Here is a 23,321-nt window from a genome sequence, read left to right on the forward strand (position 1 = left end):
GTAGGAGAGAACATGTTATCAGCATGGTATTTCAGGGCTACAGAAAATTGTGTTACAAGATGGTTCACACAACAGTTTCGGTACAGAGATGTCTACGGCAAGTTGTTTGCTGTTTTGGACTTGTTGTAATCATTTTATTCTCACAAGGCTTAACAATCAGTTTAAAATGAAATACAACTATTATCACTATGATGAGAATTTCTACGCATCAGAGAGATGGTTGGGGCTTTCACTGACTTCACCTGCTAGTAGGCCCTCTTGTTCTATTTACAATCTTGCTCTGATTTGGAGGAAAAGATGGCGGCGGTGACAACAGTGCGGTGTTGCTTTAGGATTTTGAGGCGTTTGGTAATTTTACATACATTCTGCGAAAGGTTAAAACTTATAATGCACTTAACACTGTACTCACGGTAGTATGCAGAAATAGAATAACTGTATGTACTTAGACCGACAAAAATGATTACTACCATTACTACTTCTGAAAACTAGCTAGCTGGATTAATCCGTTTATTTGCTCTTCCCTTTCTCTAGTTTGCTTAGCTAGCCAGCTAGCTTTTCCCTAGAAATTAATATATTTAATTGCGAATTTAATTTAAAAAAAATATTGCTCCTTCAAAATGCAAACATAGTTTTAAACTATGCATCTCAGAATTTAAATAAAACGTTCTTCAGTTCGTGACATTGAGGTGACCCATTCGTTCGGTTACACTACAGATTTGTTTCTAAATGCAACATAAGGTTAACAAAACGGTCGTTTTGTTCGGATGTTCTGATTCTTTATTGTTTTCCGTCAAAGCCGCAGTTGTCATCCCGCCACTTCAAGCCGTGTCCCAGGCTCCAAGCGTGTGCGGAACATTATGCATTCCAGCATCCCTTAACCTCACAACAGTGCAGACCCTTCAGATCAAGCGGTGGTATGCTCCTTCACCTGAGTGGGTACATAATTACCTAGATGAGCTATATGTACCCATCCTGGATACATAATTACCTAGATAAGCTATATGTACTCATCCTGGATACATAATTACCTAAATAAAATATATGTACCCATCCTGGATACATAATTACCTAGATAAGCTATATGTACTCATCCTGGATACATAATTACCTAGATAGGCTATATGTACTCATCCTGGATACATAATTACCTAGATAAGCTATATGTACCCATCCTGGATACATAATTACCTAAATAAAATATATGTACCCATCCTGGATACATAATTACCTAGATAAGATATATGTACCCATTCTGCCTACACACTTACCTAGATATATGCAGCTTCCCGAAGGAACATGTAAATAACCTCTGCACATTTAGAGATGGAAAAGACCATTTCACACTATACATTCTGAATAGTAGTGAACTTGGGTTCAGACAATTGCCATAATTGAGCATGCCATAGAAATTACTTGCTACTTCTCTTAATATCTAGATATTTGTTATTTTGTGCAAAGTAGCTAATTCAGTGGTTTGTATCCTCTCCCCCAAGTGTCTTCTGGTCAAGTTCTTCAGTTCAAATTATCAGACATTGGAGAGGGTATTATGGAGGTGACGGTGAAAGAGTGGTATGTGTACAGCCACAACCATTTAATTTGCTAGTTCCATTCCCTAATAGATTAAATAAATACATCATATAAGAGAGTTTTGCAGTAAATTGTGCATGATATCACCATCATTTCCTCTGTCCAGTTTTGTGCTAGAAGTATGCATGCATTAGTGAACTTATTACTAATTATCACAAAATGTTGCTATCTTTGGTTAGCAGTGTTACCTCCTACAGTTCATGTTTTAACATTTTCTGATGACCAGCTTAGTAGCTATACATTCTCAAATTAGGCATTCTGCTTCTATGCCAGCTCCAGCTGATTACAGTTGTTGTACTTGTGTAAAGGTATGTGAAGGAGGGTGACAGAGTGTCCCAGTTTGACAGCATCTGTGAGGTGCAGAGCGACAAGGCGTCCGTCACTATTACAAGCCGTTACGAGGGAGTTGTACGGAAGCTCTACTATGATGTGGATGCGGTCGCCCTTGTCGGATCCCCACTTGTAGACATTGAGACTGAGACAGTACAGGGTAAGCCCCCCTCCTAGGCATACACACACCCATCTTTTTTAAAGACTTGTAACACACACTGTTCTTTTTTTAAAAACCCTGTAGTACATTATGCTGCAATCATGCTACCTGGATGCCATTTTCTGTCTGTCCGGCAGATGGCGCACCAGAGGAGGACGTGGTAGAGACGCCAGCAGTTTCACACGAGCACACACACCAGGAGATTAAAGGCCTCAAAACCCAGGCTACCCCTGCAGTGCGACGTCTCGCCATGGAGAACAACGTGGGTTGTCTGACATATAAACCAGTAATGGGTGAAGTCATGTGATGGGTTCGTGGGTGTGGCAAAACAAAATGTTATCTCAAGATTTCAAGTTGCCATTCATATTTAACAAATTTACACGAGGCTTAACATCATTGCACATGTATTTTCAGAGTGATAATTAAGTTTTTCCAATTTGTGTTGGTCATTTTACAATGATGATGTACCTTGGGATGTCAGCTAAACTTTAAAAAAAAAAAAAAAAGTTTTTTTTTTTTTTTTTTTTTTTGCATTTGACCAAATAGCAAATTCCAATCTTTCTAAATCATGTGGCTAATTTGGGCCTCTCTTTGCACTCCATGTTTGTTTCCCACTTCTGTCTCCCATCAGATTAAACTGAGCGAGGTTGTCGGGACAGGAAAGGACGGGCGTATCCTGAAGGAGGACATCCTCAACTTCTTGGCCAAACAGACAGGAGCCATCCTTCCCTACGATGAAGTGAAGCAGCCGGTTCCACCAGGGGCTCCTGTCAAGCAGAAAAGGCCAGGGCCCAGCCCTCTGCCTGCTATCCTGTGCCAGGTTTTCACAGGGAAAGACAGGACAGAGCCTCTCAGTGGTAGCATGGCAGCTGCTTTAGTGTTCCACTTCTAATGCTAATGACAGCTAATATAAGCTAATGGGAGGAGTTTAGGAGTTATAAGAATTTATTCTTCTTTTGCTCCCTCACTTTAGCCTTGAAGATATAGAATAATACAAACAGCTAGCCTGACTACAAGCAGTTTAGTTCGAACTGTTTGCTCCAGGCTTCTGTTCTTCTGTCATGGCAACACTCATGTAGGTTTCCAGAAGGCCATGGTGAAGACCATGACAGCCGCTTTGAAGATCCCCCACTTTGGTTACTGTGACGAGGTTGACCTCACTCAGCTGGTACTCCTGCGATCGGAACTGAAGGGCCTGGCTGAAGCTCGGGGAGTGCGGCTCAGCTACATGCCCTTCTTCGTCAAGGTTTGACGCATGGTGCACGTTTTCCTACTTCTTACTAACATCTCTGAATATTCAAAATGGTGTTAAAGGGATAGTTTGGCCAAAAATAATAATGTATATTGAATACAGTATGCCAAAAACATTTTATTCAGGATTTGTACTGTTAGCCATGTTAGCATTTTTGGTCAGACTATCCCTTTCATATGCTCCTAGTTCTCTAGTTGTTCATACTCTTCAGACACCACTTCAACCATGCTCATGAAACTCTGCTGTACTGTCCTTGTATAGGCTGCATCAATGAGCCTGTTGCAGTTCCCAATTCTCAATGCTTCTTTCGACGAGGGCTGCCACACCATCACTTACAAGGAAAGCTCCTATCTGCTTTTATAATTCCTGAGCCTTGTTCCAAAACTGAAGTCATTTAAATGACTGAACGAGCAAAGAAGAAAGAACATTTTTGTACCCATACTGAAGCAGATGACTGAAAAGACATTGAAAAGAAATTCTGTAATATTTTATGTTATGCTCAATTATCACCTAAACACTTCTCTGCCTTTCTTGTTCAGGGGTCTCACAACATTGGCCTGGCCATGGACACCCCACAGGGCCTCCTGGTGCCCAGTGTGAAGAATGTGCAGGCTCTGAGCGTGTTCGAAATCGCAGCTGAGCTGAACCGCCTGCAGGCGCTGGGCTCGGCAGGACAGCTGGGCCCAGCTGACCTGACTGGGGGCACATTCACGCTCTCCAACGTCGGCTCGGTGAGCTCCCCGAACCTGGTCTGGTCTCGCCTCCGCAGGGATGTGGGTTGAAAGAAATCGTAAAAAGACTTTGATTCAAGAAAGGTTTATTCTTACCCCAGTGAAAAGATGGATTAATATGGATTATGATCAGTGTAGGTTATGAGTGCAAGAAGGCGGCTTTATGGGCTTAAGGCTGCTGTAATCAGTTTCACACTTCATGCTTATGTTCATCAGATTTAGCCACTGCAGCAGTCTACCACCCTCTTGCTTAATCACACACCCTCCATTCAAAAAGTTTTCCAAAGTCCCACACTCCAAAGACGCTAAGCGTTTAGTCTATCATTCTATATGCTTGTGTGGAATATGTTCATTATATATCTCAACTGCTTTATAAATTAGCCTAAAATACAGATTGTGAAGCTTGAGTTTTTATATTCATATGCATAACTAGTGCATAACACCTGCATAACTTTTTTCTAATGTGACCCTTAACTGTGTAGTTCAGTTTCTGGCCAAAAGATGGCGATCACTACTAACGCATTGAAAAAGTGTTTTGCAGTCCACTATACTGTAGCTAATATGAATCTTAAATTGGTTTCAGAAACCAAACATAAAATAATACAAACTGAGTTGAACCTGGATAACAGTTCTAAGGTTTTGGAAAAATATCCCAAAAACATTCAGGAACCTATTTGGGATCAACTGGCCACAGAACTATAATAAGACTCAATCCATTCAAATGACCTTGAAACTCAAAGCCTTGTAGAGAGTTGAGTCAGCTGTGGTGCATCCGGCCAGGAACTAAGTCCTTCATTACCTTGGGCTTTCAGCACGGGGAATAATTACTCTTGATTCCTGCCGAACCCTGCGTCCTAAACACTGCCTGTGAGATTCAGGACAAAATGATCTGGTTCCTGTAGCTTGACATTTTTCAATTGTTTCTGGCTCAGATTGGAGGAACCTATGCCAAGCCAGTTATCCTACCCCCGGAGGTGGCTATTGGCGCTTTGGGAAAGATCCAGGTTGGTCATTATATTCTGTAGATATTATATTCTGTATTTTATAACTACAGACATGCAGGCTATGCACTGTATGATCTAATATAAAACAAGTGTATTTTGCAATTTAATTTATCTTTGGCCACCTTGTCACTAACTACAAAGGCTGACTCCAGATGTTTTAAGCATTCAAAATGGCTTTGTTCAAATATTTGGATTTCTGAGGCTGGCACTCTTCTCTTTTCAAGGCGCTGCCCAGGTTTAACTCCTGCGCCGAGTTGGTCAAGGCCCACATCATGAGCGTCAGCTGGTCGGCTGACCACCGTGTCATTGACGGAGCCACCATGTCGCGCTTCTCCAACCTGTGGTGCTCCTATTTGGAGCAGCCGTCCTCTATGGTCCTTGACCTCAAATGAGGCATTTCTGAGAACCTTTGCAGGAGACCACCCTGGGGCTTCTTCACTTAGTATGTTGGTGTTGTTTTGGCCATCCTACTCTTAGCGGGGCCAAGGTGCCTTGCCTGCTACATTAATGTAACATTTCAACAAATGGAAAAGAAAAGGTTGTCATTCTTGAAACTTTTTCTCAGATTACTTTCTGATTCAACAATCACTGTAAGTCTACAATCTGAGATTTTTTTGTTTGTTAATAAAATTATAATGAATGAACAAGCATTTTGCACCCTATAGGTGCAGTTAGTATATTTGATTTCCAATTATATGGATGTTTTAGGGTTTTTTTTTAGCTTCATAGTTTTTACACCCTCTTTTACACCCTAACTGAACTTCAGCCTCTACTGTAGATGTAAGGCTCCAGTTTCCTGTACTTAGGGCCAGAGAAGCCTAGAGTGGATGTGGTAGAGGCTGGTACGGGTGGGGGTGGGGGTGCAGAGGCAGTCTGATGCTGCTCCATCTCAATGCCCCATCTCATTGTCTGCTGGCCATCTCAGAGACCTCTTCATCTTCACAATGAACATCTGTAGAGCTGACAGACAGCTACTTCATTAAAGCGCCAATGGAGTGGCCTCGCTGGACTCTGAAGGGACACTGTTACATAGGAAGCTTCTTTACAATTGTATTGTAGGTGTGATGACAATGTGGCAAGATTGTGATTATGCCCAAGGAAATTTAGAAAAAGAAAAACATTTTTTTAAATGTTTAAAAATACAAACTTAAAGAAAATTTCTCAAGAATGCTAGTTTTGGTTTAAAGTATTTACAAGATAAGACATTTTGAAGTTTTGTATGTTGACTTTGCTTGGGCAACTTCAAGTGCTTTGTATTTCCTGTTTTTGGAAAGATTTACTGGGGTTTCTTTGGACCTGATTTATTTGCCACATGGGATGGGTTTAGGCCCAGCGAGAAGCAGCTGAAGAGCATCTATTCAGTAGTAAAGCTATTGGCAAGGTTGTACTACAAGCAATTATAAATAATGGGGCAGAACTGTTTTAATATGGTCTGGGTCAAACAATAGTGAATCTTTTCTGATGTGCAAAGTGATCATGCAACAGACAAGGGATTTGAGGGTCTCCTCTCCAAGAAAACATTTAAGTCTGTAGCTTTTCACTAAAAAAGGCCTTTAAAAGTAAGTTAAGCAAACCAAAGGCTTCCTATTATAACCACACAGTAAGTTAAATCAATATAAAACCAAAAATGCCAAAAATCACTAACTTGTAACATGAACAAGCCAAAACAATAAGAGCAAGGTAGGAGCAGTAACAAGTACATGGGTTTAATACCCAAAGATGATGTATATGGTCATACTGATAAATATGTAAGTCATAGCAAATATCTATTTTTAATTAGTTTATTTTGACTTTCCAATTAGCTATTGCCACCAGTGAATGTGATGGTTATAATACACCATGCACACTCATCATTTTAAAACTAAAAACCTGCACATAGGGAGAAAATGGAAAGATTAAAACAAGATTGAACAAAATGGATGCACAACCACAATAAAGTATCATCATCTTCATTTGGAGTCAAACTATAAAAAGCAAAGAGGGGGAAAAAAAAAGTCACAGGAAGCAGTTTTGGTCCAAGCATTTACTTGGGACAGTAGTACATGACATGATATCTGAAGAGGAGCCTTCCGGTTATTGCAGATGCACTGAAGTGAATCTATGTTCCCAAAGGGCATAAATCAGCCCAGCTCCTATGCACCACAATGGTAATAACAACAATTACTACTGGGAGTAGGAACTCCTCTCTTTTCTGTGCAAAGGCTTGTTGGCTATGCTTCCTCACGGAATGTAACAGTCCATTTCAATGGGATCCAGGATTGATCCCTGATGCACACCATGCGTAAGTCCTCAGTTCGGCAGGTGCCAGAGACAGCTTCAGAGGTTACACAGATCCAAACGGGGGCTCCAGATCAAAGTGGGATAAAAACCATTATATCAGTAAAACCCTTAGGTGGCTTTTGAGGACTGGGTCTGACTCTGGAAGACATAAACAAAGAGTAAAAGTAGATAGAACAAAACTCACTTGGAATGGCTACTAGAATGGAATGTGATGATACAAATAAAGATACACCACCGACCAATTGGCTTTCTACTTTAATGTTCCGAATAACGAAGAAAAAAAAATGACAAGGGTTTGAGGGGATTAGGGACTGCTTGTACTGTAGATCACTAGCTGATCCAGAGCTACCAATTTAAGCATGAACTTCAATTCCCCCACTGCAATCACTACAAAGCTCTCACGGAATGTTTCCGATATTTGGCTTGCTCTTAAACGAGCTGTATTCCTAAACTCTGCTAGATAAACCACCAGCAGGTTCTATCAAGCAGCACTGGTTCAAACTGGCATTATGCTTTTTCAATGCACGCATACGCACACACGCACATGCACGCACGCACACTTTTTCATGAACCTTTGTCAAGTTTAGTTCAGTGGTTTTTTAGCTAGGCCTGCATAAGTGGGGCATTTTTTGGAGTGCTTGAACATGACAGAGTCATTTCATAAATCTCATCAATGCCACCTGAGGGTTTTGAAATACATGTACAAAATGGAGGTCCATACTGGGAAAGATCTGAGACAGGCATACTACATTGTCACCGTCCTTTAACAGAATTTCCTCTTAAACGATCAAAGGCAATGTCAACTATCCTTCACATAAATAACAATATAATGTACATTCATAAAAATAAAAAAAAAGCATCTACAGGACTGCTACATGACCAATACAATAGTCTTCATAAAAACATATAAAGAGACATGGTATACAACATGTTGGTGAATCTCTTCATTTCTGGAGGTTCAACTCCAGAGCCAGTCTTATTTTTTCTGATTATCACCTCTAGATCCCTGTTATGGGAATGTACATATAGGTTCATACAGTCTTTGATTATTTTCATCTTCCAAGTAACAGAGCTTTGAAAATAATCAAGGTAGTAACAACAAATCAAAAAAGATAATACAGTAACTGACAAGTGGCTGTTCCTGTTAAAAGCCTGTACTAGTGAATATAGTGAGTGAGTGCCAGTGTGTGCGTGAAGAGTTTGTACATGACTGTGTGTGTGTGGTGTAAACAGGCAGCTTTGTGATGGACTGATTGAATAGCCATGGAAGGCTTAAGGTCCCTGAGGGGACCGTGATCCATTTCTAGGGTTCGAATGAGCGCTGAAGAGTGCGGCCAGATGTCAGGTGTCATCGTCCGTGTCCTCTATCAGTACCTTGGTGTCACGGATTTTAGATCTACAAAGGTAAGACGGAAGAACGGCGTGAAGAGGTGGCCTAAAAACATAAATTATACTAACATACTGATTGTAGTCAGTATTCAGAGCATATTATATAAATTAGCCATAGGTATCAGCAAATAGCCCATCAAACCAAACAAAAATATTGTAATCTATTGTTGCAATTACGAAAAGGTACACGTTTTGCACACTGCTTAACAGCTCTGCCAGATTTTCATCTTAAACATAGATGCTTGTATGCAGACAGTATGGGTAACGGATTGAGCCTTTTCAGTGGTGCGGTGTTATGCGTACTGGGAGGCGAGGCGCGGCCGTCGGAGCGACATGCTGTAACTGCGCTTCCAGCTCTTCTTGCCCTGCCTGTTCCTCACACCATCCTCCTGGTCCATCATCTGCTCCAGCAGGGTCTGGTCGTCGGCATTCAGCGGTGCCACGGATATGTCACGCACAGCACGGAACTCGCCGCAGTTGTTCAGATGCTCATTCTCCAGACGGAAGAAGTTCCACACAAAGCGTCTGAGGGAAAGGTGAGAATGGCAAGGTTATGCTGATAGAGCTGTACAAAGCTGTGTCTGTGGTTCTGTGTGTGTGTGTGTGTGTGTGTGTGTGTGTGTGTGTGTGTGTGTGTGTGTTAGAAACAGGGGTGACCTTTGTCAGGGCCAGCAAAATAAGATAAAGCAATTATTACTAAAGCTACATGTTTGATTTTTTATTTATTTATTTTTTACACTGAAGGGCAAAATATTTCATCTTCGTTACTGAGTTTAGGGCTGGGGTAAGTCTTAGAAAAATCTGATTACATGTAGATACACACACACTGCCTATTTTTACATATGTGTATGTCAGAAGTTGTCTTGTGCTACATGGTTCCTGAACTATGGATGTCTGTAGCGATTCTTACCTGAAAACCTCTAAAGGTGCAAGAACAGTGGCCAAAATGTCAGCAATGTCAACATGGTACGTGGCTCTGACAGTAATAGGAATTGTCCAGGCAAAGCGTAAGATCACATTTTCTAATATGGCACAGTAATAGTAAGCCTGGCAAGGAGAAAGCAGAATGCATTCAGGCGGAGCTTTAGTACATGGCGACGCATACAGAACATATAGCAGAATCGATCTTCTTTCTATCACTACTACAACCAAAGCCTCATTCATAACGGACAGCAACTGTGTATTATCAAAGTCATACAGCCACAACATTACAATGAAAGTCACAAATTTAGTGAGTGGAATCCAGTGCTTGTGTGGCTCCCCTTACCTTCTGTGGGTATACTATTTCCTCTCTGAGAAGTGCGTTCTCCCCTGCGTTGCGGTCAAAAAGGCCCCAGTCCATTTTTAGGTCCCACACAAGTGTATAGCACGAGTTGATCACAGAGAACGCAATCAGCAGGTAGAAGAAAATGTCCGCCTCTGAAGCATTATCTTTGCGAACTGAAAGAAAAATTGTTTCATATCAAAACTTGATACCAGTTCGATATCCGCAAATTCTGAAACGGAAATGCACAGAAATAGACAAGCATTCCTCAAAGTTCAATATTTGTACCCTAACATACCAACACTGGATAAGATTGCAAGGTTTTTACTGTTATTTTGTCAGGTGTGTTTAGTTAGTGGTCTATGCAGGACACATAAATGACAGTCCTACCTTTGTGTGTGTTGTAGAGTGCTGCAAAGGTCACCACAAAGAAGGTTGTGGAGTATTTGCCAGCATTGACCAAGTGGGGAAAAGCCCGCCGAGTATCCCTGTAACGTCTCAGACACTGCACGAATCGGAACCACGCCGGCAAGCACTGGATGACAGCCCGCACCCCGTAGGAGTATGAATTACATATACCTAACAGGAGAAAAGAAATGCAACAAAAATATGACTAATGGCTACAGGCTTAAATCACCAAAGTGCTGTATTGATCAGCAAATTGATGCATCTACATTTATAAGTTTTCCCAAGTTCACCACTTTCAAACCTGCAGATATATTTCTGGTTCTTGTACAAAGTACATTACACCAACAGATTTGTCATGGGTGGCCAAATTTTACATGTAGTCTGGCATAACATAGTTCCATTATTAGTCAGGATGCATGACTCAAAACACTCTCAATCACACACAATCGCAATAAATATCCATTTTATTCAAAAACTTTGTTGAACCTTTTGATAAGGAATGACACCTTACCATTAGATATTTCATAGCTTGGTGTCCAGTTTATCTCCAAGCTGTAGAAGCAGACAAGGTACTCCAGGTCCATTAGAAGTACAGCCAGGGAGTTGAGCTGATCAGCAAGCCAGAAGTCAGCAAACTCCACTTTGTGAAACGGAGCTGTGACCACTCGAAACTGGGGGTAGGAGGAGGCGGCATGGCAGGGGTTGGAGGCAGAGGAGAGATAGCTCACCAAATGAGGGCTAAATGATTAAAAAACAATCAATTGGAGGCCCAGTGGAAATGTGAGAGCAAAATCAGTGCTCTGAAGGGCTGGGACACGCACACCAAAATCAGTGCTCTGAAAGGGGTGGGGCATAAATCAGTAATCTGCAAGGTGTGGGGCATAAATCAGTACTCTAATGGGTCTTACCAGAAGCTTGAGCAACCAGAAGCGTGATTTATAATAGCAGGTCTTGAAAGGATTGATGAGGAAAAGCATGAAGAAGCCATAGAGCGCTAGAGGGTTGGCCCAAATTGGGATCATTATGGCCTCAGAGAAAAGACAGGACAGGATGCTGACACACCACAGCACTCCTAGAAAACCAGCAATCTGCAAATCAGACAGAACACAAGGCCATATAAAAGTTCATGTAATGCAGGAACAATATGCTATTACCAGTCAAGTAGACGGCTTTCTTCTTTCTGAGAAGACGAGGTCAAAAGCACCTCAAAGAGATGCTGGTGGGAGAGGTTGTTGCGTGGGTTCAGCTCGAAGATCAGCACGTGGTTGACACCCGCCTGCCTCCAGCCATACGTGTTGATGCCCAACAGGAAGAGGAACTCGATGAGCAGGAAGCCGCCACGGTAGATCCGCACCAGCGGCCACACTGCTGATTTGTCCGCACCGAATTTCACCGTGCCGAATTTCACCGCGCCGAATTTCACTGCGCTCACCGCGCCTGTGCACGTGACAAGTCACAGCGCCTCTTAAGTTCAGGAGAAATGGCCCACTTAGTGTGGGTGGGCAGGGCACTGGGTTTGGGGAGCTGGTCACTGGGTGGTGTGAGGTGGTGGACAAGTGAAAGGGTTGTACCTGTGATGGTGATGGTGACTAATAAAACGATGAAGACTCCGCAGTACAATCCGACCCTAAAAGTTGTCCATGCCGGCGCAGGCTGAAATGGAACAGGAAGGACAGAGCTATCACAATAGTGGCTGACTGTGACTTCACATCATAACAAAAAACAAACAAATGCAAAAATAGAACTGTTCCCGATATTCATCCTGCGTTTCTAAGTTTAACCAAATTAAAGACATTTTCCTGCAACCATCTAAAAGGAACACCAACACAGGTCCCCACCAGCTCATGCTCATAGTCATCCATTTTTATACAAAATAAAACACAATATTCCTTTAACCACCATCTATCACCTACTCATGCAGATGTCTCACCTGGGCTGCACCCAAGGGAGGCACTCTAAGCCTCTTCATAGCCTTCTGTCGGTCACCCCCCTCCAACTCCGCTGTAACCAGGGCCTAAAAAAAAAATGACCATGTGCTTTTCATTTATTTGACTGTCGCTTTACTGTCATTTCAGTGTGTTGTGTCCTTAAAAAGACATTTCACAGTAGTCTGACCAGCCTAAAAGGCCTATTAGAGTATGAAAGATTACATTCTAGACACCAGGTACCTCAGTCTCAGAGATGAGCTGGGTGATCTTCTTACAAGTGTAGAAGGGTGCAACTTCCACGTGGATGACACGCCAGTCTGCCCCCCGTGCCGTCTCGAAAATCTTGTCATGCTTCTTAAGAATCTTCCGGAAACCAGTGAAGTTCAGATTCTAGAGAAAAGAAGGCACTTCTGTTCTAGGGACAGTGGTACAGCAATTAATTACGCAAGCAACGCTGAGGTGGGAGCAGTTGGTAAAAAGTGATCGGAGAGATGAGAGATGCCAGCACTAAAGGAGGCATCAGTGTGAGAGAAATAGCAGAGATTGAGTCATACTGTTAACAGAACAGCAGCAAAATGGATGGAAACAGTAGAAGCAAAAAGAAAATCAGATGGGCTTTTGTGATGAGGAGATGCCTGGTGCAGTCTGTGATTATTAATTGCATGTTACCTGTGCTCTTCGCACTGCTCTCACTTATTTATGAAAACAGTCCTAACTCTAGTCTAGCTCAGACACACCTAGGTCGATACAGTCAGGTCACTTTCAGGTCCCCCAGGCCCAGGAAAAGGGAACTGCTGACCCTGGGGAGGGTGGGGTCTGTTTATGCGTGAGGGGGATTCTGACCTGATAGTTCTGCAGCAGGATGAGGCTCAGGTAGAACTCGCTGAAGGCCAGCTGCAGGTCTTTGATGTTGCGGTGCTTGCAGCGCTCCTGCTGCGACAGGTGGAAGACAGGGCGGCGGCGGGCGCGACTGCGCAGGCCCGGGGCGCGGCTGCTCTCACGCTGCGCGTCCAGCGACGACTGCAGCTCGTTCTGCAGCGTGGCGAAACGCCTCTGCGCCTCTGCCAGCTTCTCTGCGGGGCCAGAGGGTGGGGCGGGGCAGACAGTGACATCAGCCACATGGAGAGATGGGTGGATGAGTGGATAACTTTATGTATGTGGAGTATATGAAAATGGCTTAAAGGTAAAAAAGTAAGCAAGAAGGGATTTTGATAAATAAAAAATAAAAAAAATCTGTTTGTGGCTCCTTCTACATTTAAATAATTTAATACGGTTTCTGTACATAATTATTCTATTAATTTATACATTTCTATACAGTTTCTATTAATAATTACATATTATAATAAAATATATATATAATAATAATAATAATAATAATAATAATAATTTTATTTGTTCAGTACTTTTTACAATATACATCTTAATGGCAGCTACACACAAAGTTATACCCAGGGAAGGGTTCTGTTGAGAAATCATGTGCTTACCTGAATAAAATGTGTTAATTTTGGCCAATTCCTTCTCACATGTTTGAAAGAACTTCTCCTCAAACTTGGCATAGTATCTCTTAACAGTGTCTTCATCTGTGACTAGAGAGACAGAGGGAGTACAAGAAAGACATGAGAAATGTAAGTGATAACATGGTCTTGAATATTTTCTTTCCATTTCAATCCAAACCACTTTTTGTACGTATTTGCCGGTTTGCCAGTTTGGAGCCGGACACCAAGCAGCGTGTCTCTTATCCAAAGTGACAGATCGCTGAGAGTGTACGGCTGAGAGTGTAGAACTGCTGCTTCCATGGTAACAGTGCCAAAACACAGCATGGTGGAACCAATATCACAGATAGCATTCTCGCACTGCACCAGGCATATCATCACAAAGCCCATCCGATGTTCTTTTGTGCCAACAAGGGAGATCTAGCATTAATAAAGCAAGTCCCAATTTCAGAATGATGAATGAACCAGTGAAAACCAAAGGCAGAAATCCATGACAGAACACTTAGGGACAGCTTGAGGACTGGTGGGACAGTTTCCTAATGCCCCGATGGCCCACTGCTGAGAGGGAGTCGACTATAAACAGCACGTTGCCAAGGAGAAGTGGGTGAGAAGTGGATTTCTCCCGAGGGGCACGGTGGTGTCTCAGAGCGCATGGCTGTACAACATTCACGCTGCCAGACACTGAGTCATCATCTTCGGGAGTGAGTCAAATGATTATTTTCCCTGGACGGAGGATTTTGGTTTGGAGAAATGACACGGAATACATAAATTACTTTGTCTCACGTGTTTACTGTAACTAGTGCTGTCCATGACTCACACCTTGTTTTCTTAATCAGGGCATAACATCAACAAGAGACAAAACACTACCTTTTTTTACAGTAACAATTCACAAGCCACCAGGTCATTGTTCAGCACAGTTCACTGCTATATTGTTAGGAAGAGTACTCAGCTACTTTCATAACATAATTCAGACCAATTGAATTTTTAAAAATATTTTTAGCAAGAGATGAGGGGAACATGCTTGAGAAATGTGGAGAGGAGAGAGTGTGAGGGAAACGTGGTTTTTAAGCACATTTTCCACCAAAAAGCAAAATTGATCAGACTCATTATATTAAGTTGTGATAACTAACATAGCCCATTATGAGCCTGCAGAAGACCATATTTAAAAGAATCACAGTATCATTTCCCAAAGACAAAATGATGGAAATTGACATTGTTTGAGCATACTTGAACACAGTGTTACTCACTGACATTTGGTTTATTATTAGAAGAATACACAGCATAACAGAGCTGTGAGTACAGTCACTCAAGGCAAGATGCCAACTTATCAAATCACTCTTATCGATTATTGTAGTTCACTGTGATAAGAAGCATATGTAAACAGTTTAGGTAAACAAACCACTATAGCCATATAAAAAAAGTTCCTAGTTGGGTCAGTTACCATCCATGATGAGGTGTGACAAGGAGTTTACCAAGGTTGTCTGCATTGTTCAAGACAGAGTGCATTTCTTATCCTATTCTGCAGTTCTTGATCTCAGGGAAATGTTGCAATGATTTGGGACGATGAGGGTTCACATGGAATGAAGAGAGCAAAGAATCAATGTAGGTCAAATAAGAATGTGAGTGACCTGAATAGCCACATGTTCTTTGTTCCTCAGATTTAACGTCAACGAGTAAACAGGGACAGTTTCACATGTTCTCGGGATTCAAGGCTGTCTGAAGAACTGCACCTCTAAGAGAAAGATAACTATCAATTTTAGTCCAAACCCAACATGATTTTGCAATGTTTCTCTAGCCCAGCTGTAGAAATGGTCTACCATGGGAACACATGGCTGGGTGCATGGTTTGGGTAACCTTCTGAGTGGGGGCCTGCAAGTGGGTCAGTGTGTCTGGCCTGGAGCACGGACGAGGCCCTTGCAGTAGGACATATGGCTCGATTACACACGAGCACAGCGGGGACGGAGAAACAGGGCCCTGACTGCTTTCTCACACAGTTGGAGCTTAGGGCAGGAAGCTAGGGTTGCAAATTGCTAGGGGAAATATTCCCCCTCCCCCCTCTACAAAACAGAAGACCATGTAAACAGTGTCAGAGTGGGATTCTGGAACTCGCCAAGATCCTTCTGGAATCTGGCATGTCCAAGCTGGGCCTCATCACCGGATGCTCCTGTGGTAATGTCTGGACATGGCCATCAAAGTGGGAAAACCACTCTTTATGGAGAAATTCTGAGCATATGATCTCATTGTTAGACTGGCAAAGGCTGTCATAATAGTATGAGTAACTTTGCGCCCAAAAGTCTCACAATGAGGGGTTGAGGTTTGCAGCCGCCTCCACAAATCAGTCCTTTAGCTAACGTCACTGCCAGTTATGGCATTTCACCAGCCGAGAGGGGCACTGCGACTTTGGTTTTCACAAGTGTGAGTGTGTTTTAAACCTGAAATGATCGCGGTTAACTGCCTTCAACTGGCACTCCCCAAGAAAAGCATAAACATACAGAGAAAGCAGATTACTGTTATTTACACATAATTACAACCGACTCGCTCCCACGTCTTTGTGAAACCCTGAGCGCACTGTGCGGGATTGTGACTGGGGTGGCAGCATTGACACAGAAAAGAAAAGCAGCAAAGCGGCGGCGGCGTCTGGAACAACCGGGCATGGCGCTTTGGGCCGTGTGCGAGGAAGTGTGCGGGTGAGTGGCCACCTGCTCTCATACCGGAGCGCGGGTGTTTATCTGACAGCTCTGTACTTTAATAAACTGCTGTGACTGCTCTCCCTGAGCTTTCCATCGCACATCAATGAGGATAAATCACAGGCAGTGAATGGGTGAAAATTTACTGCCATGGCCAAAGCAGTGTTTAACTTGTGCTGCCCAAGGGTAATTCCACTAAAGCTTGAGTGCCATAACAAAGGAACACTACTCTTCTCACCCCAAATATAGACGTCCCAGGCTAAACATATTTTCTTATGTGGGCTTATTCCTTGCATAGCTGGTACCCTGTCTATGTCACAGGAAAATGAACATATCCTGATGCTACAGGTAGCTTTTAATTACTTTGTATTGCACATTTGATTTTTATTGTGTACTATACTAGTCCACGAGAAAAGGAGTCTGCAGAAAACATTCAGAATGCTACTCCTAAACTGATGAAAAGTTTAAATTACTAGTAACCCCAAATTAATATTAAAAACTTTGTTGACTCTTTGAATTACACTGCAATTTGTTGTCACTAATGACACCATCTTACACAGTATCCCTTTAAATGTGTTTCATACAAAGTAGCACATTTTTTTGCTGAAGGACAAAAAACGTCGTTCCAAGTTTTGTTGCCACAACATTACGATCCGTAGTGAAAAATAGATCACTATAGAGGCACGTGTTCGTAGCTTATTAAAGACATCATTGTTTATATCATAAACACAAAAATAAAAACCCAAACAAATAAAAATGGCTGATTTACAAGCCACTTAAGTTTCTTTTATTGACATTGCAACCTTACTGGGAATCTTGCTACAGTAAGATGTTGCTGCTAGCTAGAGAAATTCACTTTTTAAATTTAATTTAAGCCTACCAACAATGAGGGTCATCGCAATTCCTGTCTAAAAAGGATATTATTAGGTGACATCAACATTTATCACACCCTTCATAATAACATGCCAGAAATGTTCCAACACTGAGATCATACCCTGGAAAGGAATCTTAGCTGTGTCTGACCATTCATAACAAAGCCATAGGTGACATTCACTGGCGACACACAGAAACGAAGCAGATTAGTAAAGCTGAAAACCCCAGATGCTCTTTCTAAATGTCTCCAACTTTAAGCATCTTATGTTGAAACTTTAGTGCTTACTTTTATTTGTAATAATTCAGAAATGCTTACTTCTACTGGGTTTAGCTTGTGTTCTTTATTCCAAAAAAGCTATGATACGGGCTTGTGACAGGGAATCTGGTCTATTACTGAAGTATGGTTTTAATTACGGCTTTGAAACTCCTGAGGAAAAAACCTACTATGAAGTCATCGGAAATGATTAAATATACAAAAGGCACATTTAAAGTGATAACATTCTGATGCAAAATTGCAAACACACGCCACACTTAACGATACACAAAAAGACCACAAAACTTCCCTCTCAAACTACTTTTCACAAATTGAATGACACTGTTTGATTCAATTCTTGTTGACTTAGAAAACCCAGTACAGAGCTCTGTTTAGAAGGGCAAAGCAACAGAGTACTAGACCATTACATCCTTATTTGTGTGACAAGAATGACAAATAGTCAAATTCAAGAAGAGAAAAAAAAATAAAAAAATAAAAAAAATAAAAAAGACCTTCTGTTCTTAATAGGAAATGTGTATCCAGAGATGTGCAGGGACCAAACCAAGGGGTTTATGCAATTAACCTAGTGATGCATGAAAGCACACATGAAAGCATGCAGCTGCTATGACCATACGTGTGATAACACCAGGATAACAACATGCGTTAGTGTAGTTTTATGAATACCGCCTTATCGCAATGCAAGCCACCGTTCAGGAGAGGCTCAATTGACTGTCCAGAGACGGGAGGCATTTGACTGGATGGTACGGACTCTGCCACTTCAAGTATTGTGCCACGTCGTGCATGCCCGCTGCCCCCTTTGTCAGCCACTTGGGTAGTGTAGAGGCTGCCTTCGACTTTACGTATCCATTCATGAATTATGGGATACAACAAAAGATGCATCAAGACAGACTGCTGTCACAGTGCATCCAGGCACCATGCCCTGAGCCTAGTACAACACTGCCCCATTCTACCTAACTTTACCAAGCAAAGAGACTACGTATATAGGAAAGGATGTTCATCCTCTAATCTTGACCAATCTGGGAAATTACAGTTACAAATATATTCATATATGGGTCTTAACACTGAAAGCTTGTTAAAGATAATCGCAATAAGGAAGGGATTCTAACTATGTAGTTAAGTAAATCGCAACCAAATGATCATTGCCTAAATGACCATATAGTTTGCACCAGCTGGGGAAAGGCATGAGGTGCTCTTTGGCTAACATATCGACTGCAGAGTGCTTAGCAACCACAACAAGCCTCTATAGGTTTCCATTCTGCCTGCTGTTCTTTGGAGTGCTGCTTCCCCAAGCCATCATAACTCATCTCTGCATGTTTGCCATAATGAATGCCTGAATTCAAAAGACTCAAGAGAAACCAGGCCCTCTATAGCTTGAACATTATGTAGCACGGTCATAGCAATATCAACATTTACCGTGTCATGCAAGTCTATGCATGGGAGCGGTTTTATAATTGTTGTACATGGGTGGATCATATTTATGTTTGTGTGGGATGTGTATTCTATCAAACACACGCACACAATATAGTTACCTTCAACTGACGGAGCCTGGTCCTGGGCAGAGTACAGCATCTCCTTAAAAGCCTGTGAGGAGGAAGGAGGACATGAGAGGTTATTTCCAATGGTCAAATAGTCAGCATTAGCATGTGCCTGGCCTGGTGCCATTTCTGCCTTCCAGGGGAACATCTGCCAAGGTGCATACGCAGACAAGGCAGCCAGAATGGAAAGAAGTCACAGAGAGAGGAAGGGGAACTATCCAGATCTGGCCAGGAGGACAGGAAAAGGCCGATAATAATGGTGCTTCACATTTTCATGTGACTGCTGCTACAACACACCTGAGTCATCACAGCACCCCCACATTCCCAGTGTGAGTGTCTGAGATCAGTCCATAAGCATCCTGCAAGCAACAGGAAAGCCAGAGACTTGTTAAAGAATCAGGTCAGCAACTGCAGAGGGCAAAACTGCCATGTTTGGTTCATAAACATTTATGACTCTGACAGAGATTTTTATTAAGTCGACAGGTATATTCTAAGAGGTGGGAAGTCATCACTATGGCACAAATATGAGGTGCATTCTGGAGACTAGCACGATCTAAAATTCAGTGGACAAAACACTGCATATTCATGTCTGTCACTTACACCCACCCACCATTGCTAAAAGAGTAACACAAATGCCAAATTGTAGACAATGCCTTTGTTTAGAATGTAAATGGCATGCCTGTTTTGTTCCACCAGTTCTTGAATTGTATTTTTAAAGTCAAAAACTGTGAACTTGTGAATCAGGGAGGTGACCTCTACCCGCTTATCCATTTACTCTTCACTATTAAGACAATGTGCTGATTCATGTCTTTTTTAAAAAATCAGCTATTCCCTGCACTTTTTGGTCACCCTCTCCCCATGCCTTTTGCTGTATAGTGGGGGCTTCTGGGGCTGCTTGCAAAACACTAGGTCAAAGATCACATCTTGCCATAAGGAAGTAGTGGGAGGTGAGGGAATGGCAAATGGCAGTATCCAATCCTGGTTATCCGATATCATTAATGACATCTCTCCCTGCCAGCTCTCAGACACAATCCTCTAACTCTCACACTAGCATATGTCTGATGTCTTAAACAAAGAGAGACACAATTAATCAGTTAATGCCAATATGATGGCAATGTCTAATTTATATCACATACAACAACAGTAGCCATGTATTATGATGTTCTTATTGACCTTCCCAGAACATGAACCTACAGTGTCCCTTTACAGTGTTCTGAGCCAACAAGGAGAATGCAGAGTGAAAAACAAAAACAAAAACAAAAAACAAAAAAGCAGCCCAGGAAAGTCTGACAGTGTTGATGCCATAAGCCTTGCGTCAGCAAAACACTGGCCTGTGTAAATCCCAGCATGGCCCTGCAAGGCCTGCAGTGTGCAAGCCTGGTGTCCTGCAGACAGAGCTGAAAAGCTCATTCTGCAGGACACTGTGGCATGGCTGATTGGTAAGACAGAGACACAAAAGCTTTACACTATTATGGCAGAATGTTTGGCAGACTACAGGGGTTGTAGGGGTTTTCCTACAGTGTTGTAAAGGGTTCTGGGGGGGTAGCGATGTTTGGTTAATACATGCCAACATTTAGTGTATTTCTATGGACATGGTGCAAATATTAGTGTAGCTTTAGCTAGGCCTATATTATAAATATGATGTCTCTATTGGTGCCCCTAATTTCCCACATCCTTTTTCTCTCCGTCTAAGACTGCAGTGAATCTGAAATCCATGTCAGTGTGAACTGTGTAACATTTGCAATCTGTCTGCAATCGGCTTGCATCAGCTTTATCAAACTCGGGAAGTCGCTAAACAGAAACCAGCGTTGCTACAATGCACTTTTACTCTTTAGAGCCAACTGTGTTCAACCTGTTTTCAACTGTCGTTCTGAGCAGCTAGGTCTTAAGAAAAATTCCTTATTCCTGTAGGAATACATATTGAAGGCTGGCGCGCTCAAACTCAGCACTGAGCTAGAAAGCCACGTCTGTGTGTAAAAGTGCACTCAGCCTTTGTCTTACACTGCACACCGGAATGTAACAACCAAGCTTTCATTCTCATTAGCTGATTGGGACATGCACACACAGTAACCCATCCACTTTGCTCACTGTGGGTGATGACTAATTTTCTATCAAAGCACCAGGACAGCAATAATCTCATTATGTGTAGGCCATTAAACCTGAAGGCGCTGGACTGCAGTAAAGCCCAGCGACGGAGCCAATGTCCACTGTCAGTTCCACTGCAGCTGGCTCACAAGCGGTCATGTGAAATAATTAAATTATGTTGCCTGCTAAAGCATACATCTATGAAGGCATGTGTCAACATATATCTGCATATGAAGATTAGACAGGGGCGAAGACGGGGTAACTTAAAACAAACAAACTCCCAAAAAAGCCAAATAAACATTAAGGAGCCTGGAACAGTCTGAGAGATAAGCACGTCTTCGTAAATGAGCGGCAAAATCTAATCAAACCTGTTAGGGAAGAACGATAAATGTGAAAGGTCAGCAAAAAAACCTACTCCGTCAGCTGGTTAGCTGCATGCACTAACTTGAAAACTGAAATGGTTTGTCTTTCGAGTGCAATTCAGCATACAGTTAGACCAATGAAACAGAATTTCACAATACCATGCAAGTATGAGGATTTGAGAATTAAGACAGAACTCAAAGCGTTACTGGAATAGTTTAAATATTTAAAGAGCAAGTAGAGGAAGAGCAAAAATCTTTTACGCTGCTCTAGAAAATGGAACATTATTCCGTGGTGTAACGCTACATATTCAGTCTAAGCAGACCTTTCTACTCCCTCCACCTGACAGATTAAAAAGAGCTGTCTCAATGATGTGCCCAAAACAATCTGTATAGTGCTCTTAGGCTTGGTGAGAATTCATTAAAACTAGCTTATCTGAAACCGTAAACCCAAATATAAACCAGTGTCTGGAGGTTGAATATCTCGCTACCATTCGTTAGCCACCAAGTTACCGTTACACACATCATTGTCATTCCTTCATTAGCTAGTTAGCCAGCTAAGCTAGCCAGCTATTTATTAATTACTAGGTGATTATTATTGTTCATATGGAAAGCGGTGGCAGCAAGTCGAAGAGTAATAAAAACACTATCTATAATTCTTAGATACGTAACCAATTTCGTTTATCACAGTAATAATAAACTGCCCCCTGTATGGTTTATAGTCTTTTAAAGGTGGGTATTAGCTCTAGCTAACCAAGTCGTAGAGTGCTAGCACAGGACTTCGTTAACGTCCGTTCACGTTCACTCACCTCATATTGGATGTATTGTTTCCTCCACTCCGGGGTGATGTGCGCCGACAGATGCTCGGTAAATTTCATCTTTGGGATTTTGCGAGAGACCCGGTCGGAAAGCTACCAGATGAAATCATCAGCGACTGAAAACGCTTCTTTTCAAATTCACGGTCGCTTTTTCGTAGCTCTCCAGTCCCCGCTCCACATAACAGCCGAGGGAATATGACTGACACACAGACATGTTCCTAAACGAAAGGCCTCGCCATCCTTTCAGTTAATAGCTGGATATACTGCGAGACGCTACCATAAGTGACTGGAAAAGTACGAGGACGGCTATACACTGACAATATTTAAACGTTTGGTGAAGCTGAAAGATCTGGCAGCCGCCATAGTTGTCGGGTATTTCCGTCAGTGTCGCGTCATGTACATCTGGGAGAGGGAGGGGGTGTTTACGAGCTGAGGAACGATGCCCTTTTCAAGCTTTACACTGTCATTTACAAAGGTATCTTGAATGCAAAAAAGCAAAGGGTGCCAGCAAGCAGCATGGAAATTACGTTATGTTTGATGTAAACAATTTATTGAGTAATCGTTTAACCTGGGGAGTATTATTTGAAACTGCTGTTTGCTTACATCCAAACAGACTACCCGCATCGATGTTTCTTCTTGGAGGTTTCTCTGCTTTATTGATTGGAAGTGCGTTACAGATTTTAATAAAGCGAACCGTAATCAAAAGGAAATGAAAAGCAAAACGTTTACTTAACTCGCTCTTCAATATAGCTATCTAACTGCGTGTAAGATACCGTAGACCTTAATATATTTCAGTGGCAACTCTTCTTAACACAGGATTAAGGGTTTAAGTGGATGTACACTTGCCTGATCAAGTTCATAGAC

General features: G+C 42.1%; 2 protein-coding genes across 5 annotated transcripts; one reads left to right on the forward strand and one right to left on the reverse strand.

Annotated features, from left to right (window-relative positions):
* Positions 1-207: 207 nt before the first annotated feature.
* On the forward strand, positions 208-6,952 carry LOC113584246 (lipoamide acyltransferase component of branched-chain alpha-keto acid dehydrogenase complex, mitochondrial-like). Of its 4 annotated transcripts, none has more exons than XM_081703425.1 (11): positions 208-348; positions 797-932; positions 1,494-1,569; positions 1,896-2,077; positions 2,215-2,339; positions 2,709-2,934; positions 3,157-3,323; positions 3,591-3,666; positions 3,867-4,060; positions 4,993-5,064; positions 5,289-6,952. In XM_081703425.1, the coding sequence occupies exons 1-11, from the start codon at positions 298-300 to the stop codon at positions 5,454-5,456; spliced, it is 1,473 nt and encodes a 490-aa protein (XP_081559551.1). In that variant the 5' UTR covers positions 208-297; the 3' UTR covers positions 5,457-6,952. The 4 variants fall into 4 exon arrangements, with proteins under 4 accessions (XP_081559551.1, XP_081559552.1, XP_081559553.1 ...); XM_081703426.1 differs by having other exon boundaries at positions 797-914; positions 5,289-6,951; XM_081703427.1 differs by lacking the exon at positions 208-348 and adding an exon at positions 397-686.
* A 120-nt stretch (positions 6,953-7,072) lies between these two features.
* On the reverse strand, positions 7,073-22,844 carry xpr1b (xenotropic and polytropic retrovirus receptor 1b). The gene is made up of 15 exons (XM_027021040.3): positions 22,449-22,844; positions 19,190-19,241; positions 13,818-13,919; positions 13,177-13,406; positions 12,574-12,723; positions 12,336-12,419; positions 11,977-12,058; positions 11,610-11,842; positions 11,314-11,493; positions 10,917-11,076; positions 10,388-10,576; positions 10,001-10,173; positions 9,644-9,780; positions 9,037-9,258; positions 7,073-8,740 (listed from the first exon to the last, which is right to left on the reverse strand). Exons 1-15 carry the CDS (start codon positions 22,515-22,517, stop codon positions 8,686-8,688), a joined length of 2,118 nt encoding a protein of 705 aa, XP_026876841.1. The 5' UTR covers positions 22,518-22,844; the 3' UTR covers positions 7,073-8,685.
* Between the last annotated feature and the right edge of the window lie 477 nt (positions 22,845-23,321).

Source organism: Electrophorus electricus, chromosome 20 (assembly GCF_041902795.1).
Source record: "Electrophorus electricus isolate QZ-2024a chromosome 20, ASM4190279v1, whole genome shotgun sequence".
Classification (NCBI taxonomy): Eukaryota; Metazoa; Chordata; class Actinopteri; order Gymnotiformes; family Gymnotidae; genus Electrophorus; species Electrophorus electricus.